At 45.1% G+C, this 13,941-nt stretch overlaps 1 protein-coding gene across 1 annotated transcript in view; it reads right to left on the bottom strand.

Moving 5' to 3' along the window:
- Positions 1-710: 710 nt before the first annotated feature.
- The window catches only part of DEPTOR (DEP domain containing MTOR interacting protein), a 47,939-nt gene continuing 34,708 nt past the window's right edge, over positions 711-13,941 (bottom strand). The window contains exons 6-10 of the mRNA XM_075272071.1: positions 8,564-8,740; positions 7,895-8,029; positions 3,662-3,732; positions 2,576-2,680; positions 711-1,409 (exon numbers count right to left, since the gene is read on the bottom strand). Coding sequence (XP_075128172.1) covers positions 1,281-1,409; positions 2,576-2,680; positions 3,662-3,732; positions 7,895-8,029; positions 8,564-8,740 — 617 coding nt within the window. The 3' untranslated portion in view covers positions 711-1,280. The remainder of the gene's footprint in view (positions 1,410-2,575; positions 2,681-3,661; positions 3,733-7,894; positions 8,030-8,563; positions 8,741-13,941) is intronic.

Below are 13,941 nucleotides of genomic sequence, written 5' to 3' on the forward strand. Positions count from 1 at the left end.
ACTTTAATGGGGGATCCCCTTGTGAACTTACCCTTATTCCACTAGGAAATAAGCCATTGCCACAGGAATCTAACACCTGTCCCTATTGAGAATATGTGCACACCTGGTCGAGCCAAGCATGCATGTGCATGGGGGGGTAGGGAGGAATAGCTGTAGACCAAATGCTTATTTAATGGCGGTACAAAAGCACCTTGAATTGTAAGGGCAAAACAACGGACTCCTGTTGCTTCTGTTAATCTGTCAGATGGCCAAAAATATTTGAGTCTTATGACCAGAAAAAAACAAATACAAAATATATCATAAAATGAAACAAAAGCGGATTCCTTGGCCTGTGACGCTCACATTTATTATTCACATTCAATATAAAACCTCCCTTTAAATTTCCCTTTAAAATATCTCATTTCGCTACATCTCATATAATATGCAAATCTACTATAATCGGGAATAAAAAAATGTACCAATATACAATCGTATGCAAAATGTATTCATGGCAAAAAAGGGGCGTAAAAACCAGCATCACATTGACTAGAGTACAATCAGTTGTGTACGGTTCGATTCAAGTATTTCATGGATTTTTTTTTTTTTTTGATTTTTTTTGCTTTTATAGTATAACTTGTGTCTGTAGTGACTATAACACCCTACTAAAGGAGTTGTATGAGGTTAGAAGAACATGGGTGCCTTTTCTGGTCAACAGCGCCACTTTGGTCCGTAGGTAGTGTCTGGTATTACAACTCGGACGCATTGAAATAAATGGGGCGGAGCTGCAATACCACATATGACCTAAGGGCAAGAGTGGCGCTGTTTCTTAGAAGGAAGAAGCTATGTTCTGCTAATCTAATACTATCCCTTTAAGACATATACACTCTATGGAACCTAGCTACGTGGTATTGAAGAACAATATATTATTAGGACGTCACGGCGATTCCTTAATGGCACTTTTTTTTTTCCTCTTTTTGCTTCTACGTATGTAACATTCAACACAATATAGAAATCCACACATATAATAAGTACAGTACATGTAAGATTCAGCACAGCTTATTCATTGCAAAAACAAAAAGGAATAACATGGTTTCCCCCCCCCCTCCCCTCCCATCTTGTTTCAAGTTTCATCACATGGTTGTTGTGGAGTCCGAGACTCAGCCGAAAATGTTGACAAATTAAAAAAAAAGTTGCTTCTGACGTGGACGGAGTGACCCGCTTCCCACGTGACTATGGGGACTGCGTTGATTTAGCTTTGGTTGATTGATAGTCACCCGACGTCACCGTGGTCAGCTGTGACCTCATGGGTTCATCTCTTCCATGACCTCCAGGACTATTGTTCGAGGGCCCGTGATGATGAAGGTGCTGACAGTTTTATAGTCACAGTCTAGGGAGTAGTGACCGTTTACGGAGACCACAAATTGACGGAGCTGAAAAAAAAAAAAAAAAATTTACACAAAAAATTTCAGCTTCAATTAAATTTTTGGAAATTTTTTTATTTATTTATTTTCAGATTGGGGTGTCTAATGTCCTGATCTTACTACTTGTGGGTCTACCAAACTAAACAAGAGGGTTTACTATCCTGGGTTTGGTAGGAGCAGGAAGGGTCAGCGCAGCGCCGCACCTCCCATGAGGCGACCTGAAGCGACCGCTTCAGGCCGCGCTATGCCAGGGCCCCGGGGGAGGGCGGCATTTTTGCTGACCTAAGCCAGTCCAGGACAAGCTGTCCTGGACTGGCTTAGCGTCACCGTCTCGGCAGCCCGGCACGGGAAGCCAGCGGTGGATTGGAGCGGCCCTGTGGACGCAGCGTTGCTCCAGCAGCCTCCCCTCACGCTTAGCAGAGAGCAGGTCCCCTCCCTGCCTGCTCTCTGCCTGCTAATGACGCTCGGCCCCGCTGCACCTTTAAGAGTTAACTCCGCCCACACGGTGTGTTTGGAGCCCTTGTTTATGGGTCATACCACACCGATCAAAACTTTTTGCCATGCGACTATGACATGGCAGGTTTCTTTAAATCGTAGGATCCCTTTAAGAGAATGACTCCGGCATATTCTGGCTTTACCTATATACAGCCATATAAACGAGGGCATTGGCACTGGCACGGAGTGGCTGCTGCAGAGGTGTGGCAGTCACGGCTTGTCTGAACCTTACCCCCCTCCAGATCTAATCAGTTACATAATTTGGCAGCCATACCCCTCGTGTAGAGCCGAGCTGTTATCTGGCTGAGGCTAAACATAATTTAAGGCACAAAGGCCTATTGGAACATGTCAGACATTTTTAACTTGGCGGAGGCCCTTAAGACACAGATGCTGGCACATATCATAACAATCTATACCAATGTTCTCTTTAGCATGATACAAATTTATATTATCCAGTGACCAAGGAGTTAAAGGGGTTCACCATGAATTTTTAAGGACCAAATCTACATGATAAATCAACCCCGCCTGCAAAGCACCCCCAAAAAGCACCCCAGTGAAGGAAGTTACAACCCTGCTGTAGAGCACCCACTTGTGCTTGTGGACACCCTAGTTAACGGCCCAATGTTGGAGTTTTTAGAATGATGATATCACTGTACCTAAAATCTTGGGAGAAAACTTACCTTCACTCCAGCAGAAGCTGCGGGTCCAGTAGGGTCCACCGCCTGTATATGACATGGCTTATTTCCTCGTACCACAAATCCCCAGCCCACAGCATCACTGACAACCTACAGAAGGTAAAGAAAGCAAATGAATCTAGTGACATGAAAAAATAGATCATTTACTTAAGTAGCACTTATTTTGCAGCAGGAGAGGAGTGTGCTGATCTTGTAGGAGGCAGTGACCTATGTACAGTAGACACGGCTCATACAGGAGGTGGTAGTGGGGGAGACAGAACATCACACAGTCAACAAGATTCTGGGATTGACAATAGCAGCAGAGTAGGGTGTGCTGATCTTGTAGAAAACAGTGACCTATGTATACACACAGGAATGACAATAGCAGCAGAGTAGGTATGTGATGATTATGTAGGAGGCAGTGACCTATGCATACACAAAAGATTGATGACAGCAGCAGAGTAGGGGTGTGCTGATCTTATAGAAAACAGTGACCTACGTATACACACAGGATTGAAAACAGCAGCAGGGTAGATATGTGATGATTATGTAGGAGGCAGTGACCTATGTATACACACAGGATTGCTGACAGCAGCAGAGTAGGGGTGTGCTGATCTTGTAGGAAACAATGACCTATGTATACACACAGGCTTGACAACAGCAGCAGAGTAGGGTTGTGCTAGTTGTGTAGAAAACAGTGACCTATGTATACACACAGGATTGACAACAGCAGCAGGGTAGGTATGTGATGATTATGTAAGAGGTAGTGACCTATGTATACACACAGGATTGACAACAGCAGCAGAGTAGGGTTGTGCTAGTCTTGTAGGAAACAGTGACCTATGTATACACTCAGGATTAATGACAGCAGCAGGGTAGGGGTGTGATGATTATGTAGGGGGCAGTGACCTATGTATACACAACTCATACAGGAGGTGGTAATGGGTGCAGACAGAACACCAGGTAATCAATCAGATTTTTGGACTGACACCAGCAGCATGATAGGGGTGTGCTGAATTTGTGTGGAGTTAGTAACCATTAGTAAGGACAGGAATGCAGTATATATAGTCGCTGGTCACACTCAGTACTCACAGTTAGTGTTTTCCTTACATAGGGAGCCCCAGGGGCCAAGAGTTCCTCCAATGTCACTGGCCTTTTTAACACTGTGTAAAAAAAAAAAAGATTTATTATGAACAGAGAGAATTCTAAAAAGAGAAATATAAGATACAATATGTATAAGCATTAATAGAGAATGATAAGAAAGGAGATAAATAAGCAGACCTTCTCACTACATAGTGTACAGAGAGCAAGGAGGAAAATAAGGCCCCTTTCAGAGGCTGCTTGACACCACCCCACTCCTGACAATCTGTGATAGGACGTCCTCTGTCTCTCCAGGGGCCCGATATTGGGCACATGTGCAGCCTTGGGGGACACAGACATAGATTTCCTACACTTCTCTGCCCTTCCGGTTGTCACCACATTTATAATCCTGACGACAACCCCTTCATCTCTGTGATGGCATCGGGGAATGAAGAGGAGGGCGGTAGCTGGGAGAGGTAAATATCTGCGTACATGGTCTGGGGTCTGCATCAGGGAGTGGCCTTATCTGGGGTCTGTATTAATGTGGTCTGGGGGATCTGTATTTTAGGAGTAGTCTGGTCTAGGGTCTGTATTTTGGTGTAGATATCGTCTAACCTCTAGCGGCTGTATTAAAGGGTAGCCTGGTCTGGGGTCTTAATTTAGAAAGTCTGGGGTCTGTATTCATTTGGAAGAGTATAGAAAAGTCTATATTAAGGCTGTGTGTAGTCTGGGGTCTGAATTATTGTAGGGGTAGTCTGGCCTGGGGTCTGTATTTAGGGGTAGTTTGGTCTGGGGTCTGTATTTAGGGGTAGTTTGGTCTGGGGTCTGTATTTAGGGGTAGTCTGGTGTCTATTTTGGAGTCTGATCTGAGGTCTATTTCTTCTGGGGTCTGTATTTAGGGGTAGTTTGGTCTAGGGTCTGTATTTATATAGGGAATGTGGGATCTGTATGTTCTGAGGGCCTGGTCTGGGGTCCGTGTGTTCTGAGGGCCTGGTCTGGGGTCCGTGTGTTCTGAGGGCCTGGTCTGGGGTCCGTGTGTTCTGAGGGCCTGGTCTGGGGTCCGTGTGTTCTGAGGGCCTGGTCTGGGGTCCGTGTGTTCTGAGGGCCTGGTCTGGGGTCCGTGTGTTCTGAGGGCCTGGTCTGGGGTCCGTGTGTTCTGAGGGCCTGGTCTGGGGTCCGTGTGTTCTGAGGGCCTGGTCTGGGGTCCGTGTGTTCTGAGGGCCTGGTCTGGGGTCCGTGTGTTCTGAGGGCCTGGTCTGGGGTCCGTGTGTTCTGAGGGCCTGGTCTGGGGTCCGTGTGTTCTGAGGGCCTGGTCTGGGGTCCGTGTGTTCTGAGGGCCTGGTCTGGGGTCCGTGTGTTCTGAGGGCCTGGTCTGGGGTCCGTGTGTTCTGAGGGCCTGGTCTGGGGTCTGTGTGTTCTGAGGGCCTGGTCTGGGGTCTGTGTGTTCTGAGGGCCTGTATATGTGCAGGGGGTCTGTATTTAATTAAACATTCTATACTGGGGTCTATATTTGGTACAGGGGTCTGGTGATAGGGGGATACACTAGTTGGATTTCCAATGCAGTAAGATGAGGAAGTGCCCTATATAAGGATATGAGGCTCTAGCAGGTGACTCCATGGACCCACTTCAGGATCTCCCTACGTATAGCTTACATATATAGTCGTTATACTGTATTTCCTAGTATAGACAGACATATATTTATATCTTGGCACTACAGAATATATCAGTAGTTTATTAATAGTTAACAATATAGAAAGTAAATACCGCTTCTGAAGTACCTTCTTCTCACCAGTAGGGGTCACTATTATCACTGCAGTGTGTAACACCCTCGCTATCTTATTGCCTACTATATATAGCTATGGGAGCTCAGATTTACAAGAGACTTTTGTGTATTTGTATGCTAGTTCAGAAAACTAAAAAAAAAAAAGTTTAGGACTACACTGTGTTAAAGAAAAATCAAAAACTCTCCTGTCAGCAGAACTTGTGCCACACTGTGATATTTCTATCGTGATATAAGCTGGACCCACTAACTAAAATCAAATCTCTACGGCCATGCACTGTGCAGGATAGGGTTAAACCTTGTACTATACAGAAAATGCATTTTTGGGACATAGTTTTCCCTATAACCAGTACTGATCGACCCATCGTGACATCACAACTGATAATAGATGACATCACGGCTTATCTCCACCCCCTCCTTGCACTCTCCCATAGACCTCAATGAGTCGGCTCCAGACTATTGCTGCCTATGGCCATGATAGTGCTGTAAAGCAGATCACTAAATGCTGTTAACTGAGCAAAGGTGGCAAGGTGACTGCTCCATAATCATGTATGGAAAATAGAATTAAAAAAAAAAAACTATAAACAATCAGAAAATAAAAAACAAAAAAAAATTGTCATAGATTTCATGTGGTTGTAATAAATAAATGAAAAACACGCCTTCCTTTTAATGCCACATTAGCCGACGACAAGGGAACATTTGCTCGCCCTTTGCTGGGGTCAATGGCAAACAAACGTTCCTATAAAGATTTCTTTGGTTAAGCGCTGGCCCATGTAAAAAGCCCTTCAGTCCCGTTTCCGCATTCCCTAGTGTCCTATCTATAGAAGAGACAGGATAGAGAGACCACAGATTATACAATGGAGGGGGGGCGGCTCAGGCCTCTAAAAGTGCAAAGACAGATCCTGAGCCGAGGAATGCCCTGGAGATTGGCAGATTTCCTGTGTACTCTGCAGGGTCACAGGGGGTGTAAGCCTATACATTGGGTTAATGAGCGGCACATTGTAAACATGCCACCATATAACCCCTTCACTGCCAGGAAGGTGTCCGCTTACAGGGGCAAAAATATACCAAAGAGAAAGGATTCAATTAAGAACTGATAAAAGACTAAACTAGCACAACATTCCAGTCGTCCCACCGCTGATTTTCTCACTAATTTGGCAAATTTTTGGATTAAAAGGGATTAGCAAAACTCTGAAAACCCGCTAACCCTTTAGTGACCGGTCTGTTTTAGGCCTCAATGACCAAAACAAGGCAATTTTACCATTGCCTTATTACACCATAGGGATGACATAACCTGATAACTGTATTCTTTGAGTCAATAGGATTACATCGATATCAGATTTGCATATTTTTTGATTTTCCTTTTGTAGATTGTGATCCCCATATTGGAGTATATGAGGAAATCCATGCAAACACGGGGAGAACATACAAACTCCTCGCAGATGTTTTGTCCTTGGCAGGATTCGAACCCAGGACTCCAACGCTGCAAGGCAGTTTTTTTCTTTTTACTACTACTTTTGCTATCATTTTTCAGACTTGTGTGGGGCTTACTTTTTGTAGGAACCCCTAATGGGCTGAAGGACAAAAACATGCAGGAACAATAATGATACAGTTGTATTGTTCGGCCATTACAGAACCCGCAATACTCAACTCCTTTTGAAATAGGTGTTTTTTTTACCCCCTCACCCCCAAGGGAACTTTTGATCTTCTGTTCTCTTATGTAATACATTGCACTATTTATGCAGTGCAATGTATTATGCTCTCTGTGGCTGACAGGCAATGTATTACAGGTATATGGATATTATGACCTGGGGGATATCATTAGGCCCCCAGCTACCATGTAAATGCATTGGTACCCTGTGATTGTGTTTGCAGGGGTGTTGATAGCCAAAAGAGATACCTCCTTCTTTAAACCCTGCGGTCACTATTCCCAGTGGTCTGACCACCATGTACAGAGACAGGAGATGGCCCTCAGACATCACTTCTAGGCTAAAGTCATTCAGTAAGACCAATGGCTAATACTGAAGAACAGACAGTTCACATGTGCATTGGTATTCCGTCCGGGGGAGTCCACATGGGGACCCCCGAACGTAATACCAAACGCAATTGCAAGCGCTGTGCTGTAAAAGCACACGGACCCCATAGACTATAATGAGGTCCGCACGAATCATGCAGAGAGGAAAGTAGATTGTGAAGTACTTTCCTGTCCGCATGATCCCTGCAGAGATCTGGCGGCAAGCACACGGACCCCATTATAGTCTACGGGGATCTGTGTGCTTTCACTGCACAGCGCTTGCAACTGTTTTTACTATTCTGTTCGGGGGGGGATGGAATACAAACACAGATATGAACTAACCCTTTGGGGTGCAATTACACGTATCGGTCACAAGGCGGTAGAGAGTGGCTGTAATATGTAATAGCACCCAGATAGAACATGTGTAGGACCAGTCGTAGTCAGAACTCACCTGATCTAGGATTGCAGAGTTCCTCAGGATTGCTAAAAGTGAACCCTGAAGCATTATTATGGAATGCGCTACTGCTACCGCTGCTCATACTACTTCTCCTGGCGCCCGCCACTCTGCCATCACTGCTGGAACTCACTGCAAAGAGACAACATAAAGTCATATCTGCAGTGCATGTCCCTCATCTGGTGGGCTTAGTGCAAAAGATTCATAAGTGGCCCCCCACTATGATTTAGACATACCTGACCCACACTAATTATATTGCCTCCTTAGTGACCCCATACAATACCTCTCAGTGGCCCATCACACAGTAGTGTGGCCCCATATAATATAATGGCACATCACATATTAACTTGCCCCCCCAGTGGTAATTATTTTAAAATGTCCCCCTCCAGAGCTCCTACAGTGTCATGTCCCCATCGGTTGTCCCCATAGTACAGATAAGTCATCAATATCACATCAGCGAGGGTCAGACTTGATCTGCAATAACTCAGCATAGCCACTGGATGGAGCCGTCTGCTAAGAACAGCTGATCGTTGGCGGAGCCAGGTGTTGGACCCCCACAGATCAGATGTTGATGACCTATCCTAAAAGCAGTCCATCGATATCAAAATCCACGAAAACCCCTTTAAGGCAGTGAAAATGAATGAGAATAAAATTCAACCAACTTACTGGAGCTGAAGCTTGCAGTGTCATGGCTATGCTTGCGAAGGCAAAACGGGCTGCCCTGACTGTCCACCACAGCTTGGGGTCTTTTATTGAGAAGCTCGGCGAGCCGTCGTCTTCTCCTGAAGTTCAGCCGGAACTGGAATAGGTGGTTGCTGTCCGAAAAATGGCGTTTGCTTAAGACTGTGAACAAAACAAGAAAACATGTCATCACCATCAAGCACATCCATCCATCTCCTACCAGGCTACATGTTCTAATGGCCATATGGCACCCTCACATTCTGTAGCGCTGTACAAATATTACTACTCACTAGAGATGAGCGAACACTTTTTCAGATCAGCCGATCCGAACAGCACGCACCCATAGAAATGAATGGAAGCACCTGTGACGCTGACTTTGCCGGCGTCCGGCCGGCGTCACAAGTGCTTCCATTCATTTCTATGGGTGCGTGCTGTTCGGATCGGCTGATCCGAACAGTGTTCGCTCATCTCTACTACTCACAGCAGTCTAATTTTACATCACATGGATATTGGGGCAGGTGTACCAATGTAGTTTTGCTATTGCTTTCAATGGGAATCTGCCATAGTGAAAAGCATCCCATAAACTACATCATGGAAACCAAGCACGTGGCACGTCAAATTTTGGGCCTAATTTACATGTGGCTACCTTCCCTTCCTCGGGGCAAATCCATCTCCGAAACCTGAAGGCTGGCTTCAGATCGTGCCGCAGATTTTTCAGCATTCGTCTGAACACGGCCTAAGAGAAAAACTGGGGCAGATTTAGATTTATGGTCTAAAAGTTAAATTGCCGATAGCAACCAATCACAGCGCAGCTTTCATTCTGTATTCTGCTCCTGAAAAATGAAAGCTGTGCTGTGATTGGTTGCCCTGGGCAACTAAGACATTTCCTTTTGGATGGTTTTAATAAATTTGCCCCATTTTCGTGGTTGCACCTGGTACTTCCGTTTTGAACCCCCCGCGTGCCTGCTACGTCCATTCATTTCTATGCGAGCGTGCTGCTCGCTCATCTCTAGAGACCATATTAAGGTCACCCAGCTTTCCCAGATTCAGACAAAATAGTCAATGGCCTAACATAGGAGGCAGCCTGTCCCCACATTAATGTGATTGTAAAGAATCTGCACACTTAACATCGTGTGAACAGCAACATAAACAAGAAAGGGAAGCCGACCTGATTCTAGAGGCCTTGGAACAACAACCCCCATCAGATCTACAGCTAAACAAATAGCGGGACCCCTGCCAAGATAAAGAGTGCACAAAACCCCATACGGCACTGCAGTAACCCCTGACAGACCAGGCTCCGTTTACATCATGTGCTGGTCCAAGTGATTTTTCTATAGGAATGATTTCTAATCTTTTGAGCTGAAGGAGATAAAAAAAATTGTAAGAATAAAGAAAATGAGACTACGAGGCACGGCAGAGCTGAGCCAGAGAGATTATGGCCGAGCTAGCCATAAAAACCAGGACTGTGGAGTGCGTAGGCCAAAGCACCGACGTAGACTCCTATTTTCCAGAGCCCAGCTCCGACTCCTTCATAAATGGCTGACTGTCATGGTCAAACACAATAAGGCCAGGTTCACAAAGGGTTTTTTAGTCCGGAACCTAAGGCGGAGGCCGCCTCAGGTTCCGGACCAAAAAACGGGTAGCCGTGACTGAAAACCCAGTGGCGTACTCCACTCCGGATTAGGCCCAATTAATGGGCCTAGTCGAGAGGAGGGAGTGTCTTCAGGCGGCTGTCGCGAGGCGAATCCGCCAGAAAGAATGAGCATCTCGCTTCTTTTTCCGGGAGATGGAACAAAACGGCTCACGGGAAAGAGAAATGACCGGCTCCCATTGATTTCAATGAGAGCCGTCTTTTTGGTTAGGATTTTGAGGCGGATATGGCCTCAAAATCCTGACCAAAATACTCAGTGTGAACTTACCCTACGGCCGGGTTCACACGATGTATTTTGGCACGTAATGTGGCACGTAGACGCCACGGGAGGTTTTGCGGGCCATATACGCTCCCATTGTTTTCAATGGGAGTCGGTACTGTATACGCGGCGCTATTTTGCGGCCTCCGCAAAATCACGGCTGCAAAATAGCGCCGCGTATATGGTCTGGCTCCCATTGAAAACAATGGGAGCGTATACGGCCCGCAAAACCTCCCGCGGCATCTACGTGCCACATTACGAGCCAAAATACATCGTGTGAACCCGGCCTAAGGGTATATTTTGAAAAAAATATGGTGCGTAAATCTTCCTGTCAGCGATAGAAGGATTTTCTAATCCCTTTCTCTTCAATGGGATGTTTGGACAGAATATAAATATAATATATATAATATAAATATAATATAATATAATATAAAGAAAAATCCCACTAATGTAGTAATTTTTGCTGAATTTCTGCCACGTGATCTCATATCCTACCAACATGCAACACACTTAATGGCGGAAAAATTCCATCTTTGTGTTTCATGGTTAGGCCTTATACACAGCAAAAAAAAAATGTGCAAAAAACGTCACACAGCAGTTTGAAGAACACATTGTGTAAGTGATGGGGAAGACATACAGTGGCTACAAGCTGGCGTACAATTTCCCCCCCAAGCGTAAAGCGTGGCGGAGGGTGCATCCCAGTTATGGAGGAGGCATGGGTCTCAGATGTGATGGGGCTACGAACACTGGACATAGAGCTTTGTGAAAAGACTCACTGACATATATGGGTTCTATACTAGAGTATTAAAGCCGTTTCCAAAATGGCTGCCGTGGGAATAAGTCCCTTCTGGTCTGTAGACTTGAACCACCTGACAGCTTTTTTTCCAAGGACATTAGTTCGTGTGAATAAGGCCCTACTGTGTCCTAACCAACACCAAGTAAATTTACTGATAGCACACGTAGATGACCAACTCAGCTCTGCTACACCAGTAGCAAATCCTTAATAATACAGACGAACAACCACTTGTACAAGACCGAATATTAGGGATCCTTCACATGGAGTAAACGCGCGTGTATTTTTGCAAAATACACGCGTAAAAATACGCCTGTAAAATATCATTGAAGTCAATGGGAGTCTTATTTTTACACGTGTATTTAGCAAAAATACACACGCATTTACTCCGTGTGAAGGCTCCCTAAGAAATCCGTCTCTTGTAAACCAGAAGTGATAACACATTGATGTCAGCAGGTAATAAAGCAACGGCGAGGAAGACGTCTTATATAGTAAACTAATTACAACATGTGATACTCCTGACAGCGCAGATTATTACACCTGAATACATCTGGACAGTCTGACACAGGAATATATTATATAGGGCTTGGATGTGTTAGAACTAATCCCATTCATCTACGGGACTGCCAAAGTGAAGTAGAATACAGCACTTGGCTATAGGACTAAACAGGTTTTACAGGACTTGGGATAGATCATCCATATGCGATCAGTGCAGGTCTGATACCTGGAACCCCTGCCGATCAGCTGGTTGAATTGTTGGTACTTTGTTTGAAATTGCAGCTTAGCCCTGTTTGTTTTAATTGGGACCGAGCTACTGCTGTACCATGTGACCTGTGAACATGGCAAACAGCTGATCAGCGCAGGTCCTGGGTCCTTGATGGCAGAGGATGCACCTCATTTATGAGCTGCACCCCTTTGCCAGGGCATGCTCATAGCTGTAGTAGACTTCCAGCACATTATTTATACCAGATTTATGGTGTAAATGATAAATTTTTGTCAAAGACTGCATGCCCACTTTTTGGGAAAGGGGTAAGGTTGGTGCAAAATGAATAAATAAATACAAATTGCACATACAAATTTGCAACCTTTTATGTGTTGTATGTCACGGAACTTCCGCTAAAACAAGACTAGACTAGATTTTTTTCCCCCTTGCAAACAGACACTTCTCTTGGACAACCCCTTTAAAATGGGGTCTCCCATTTTAATGGTGGGAACAGCAAACAAAGATTGTATTGTGGATATTGCCATGTAATATGAACGACCTCAATCTCGTATTGATTAGTAAATCGATCAGATTGTTCTACAGATCGGAGTCTATAAACCTCGATGACTTGCACTTTAATCCCGTGTAACAATAGACGTGCACATAAGGAGCCCTGGTATTCACAATGGAGTAATTATCAGCCCTGGAGCAAACTATTTCATCACTAGACGGGGAGGTAATTTAGCTAATTGCACTTCCCTGAAGTAATGGACTTGCCTAGGCACAATGGCCCGAGCACTGCAGCTACAGAGCGGGAATTTTACAGAACAATGGCCCAGATGTGCGGACAATTATGTCTTTTCTTCTGGCTTTGTCTTAATAACTCGAGAGCCAAGACAAAAGTTCCTAGAAGATTAGTGGGAAAGCTCTTTGTATCGATGCCAGGACCCAATACTTTGGGAGGAATGTACTTAGTCTCAAGGATTTTACAAGAAAGTCCGCCATGAGGTGAGCGCTTATAGTGAAGCTAGGTCCGTGGGAAAACGGCACAGAAGGCAATGGAGGATATCCGTGTGCTGTCCACGCCCTCCGCTGCAAAAGCGGACAGAAAGAGGACCTGTCCTGAGTTTTGTCCCGGGCTCGATGCCCCATACACAGACCCGTGATAACGCACGTGTGTATGAGGCCATAGAAAATAACGGGTCAGTGTGATAGCTGTGTGACCCTAGCCCATACCTACCAACGCTCCAAAAACATTCAGAAGGCTCCTCAAAAATGGGATGACCTCCAAGATTTCCAGAAGAGTGGGCGGATCTCTTGGGCCTGGCAGAATGCCCGCACATCCTACAAGCTCTCTGTTATGTAACCTGAGCACTTAAGGTGCAGATCATGTCAAAAAATCTAAAAAAAAACCTGGCAGATTTAGTGTCTGTCACAAAAAAGGTCTATCCTTCTAAAAGGGGCGGGGCTTTACTGAGAAGGGGTGTGGCTTGGAGAGTTTTCCAGGGGGCCAACGCAGAAAAGATGACCAATATGACCTAACCACTGAATTACAATGTTGATGCCAATTGGCAGCGTCGGGCAACTATAAAGGGGTTAAATCTTAGGGAGGCCATCAATATTAGATCTGAGGGGGTATGACAAGGGGTGCCCTTGCAGATCAGCGCAGCTCCTGGTAATGTTTCATTATGTATCAATGAGTCAACTGTAACTCTTTGCATCCCTCAATAATTGCTGCTCCACTGATTCCAGCAAAGTTGGAATTTTTTCTCTAGCCCCCACCATTCCTGAGCAATCAGTATTGTTAGGTTCAGCACCCAATATCGTAATCTGGCTCTCTACTGTCAGGTGGGCAGTATCTAGTTGGAGTAGATTGTCTAGGACCGCCCACCTGACAGTAGAGAGCCAAATTACAATATTGGGTGCTGAACCTAACAATACTGATTGCGCAGGAACT

Source organism: Leptodactylus fuscus, chromosome 4 (genome assembly GCF_031893055.1).
Source record: "Leptodactylus fuscus isolate aLepFus1 chromosome 4, aLepFus1.hap2, whole genome shotgun sequence".
NCBI lineage: Eukaryota > Metazoa > Chordata > Amphibia > Anura > Leptodactylidae > Leptodactylus > Leptodactylus fuscus.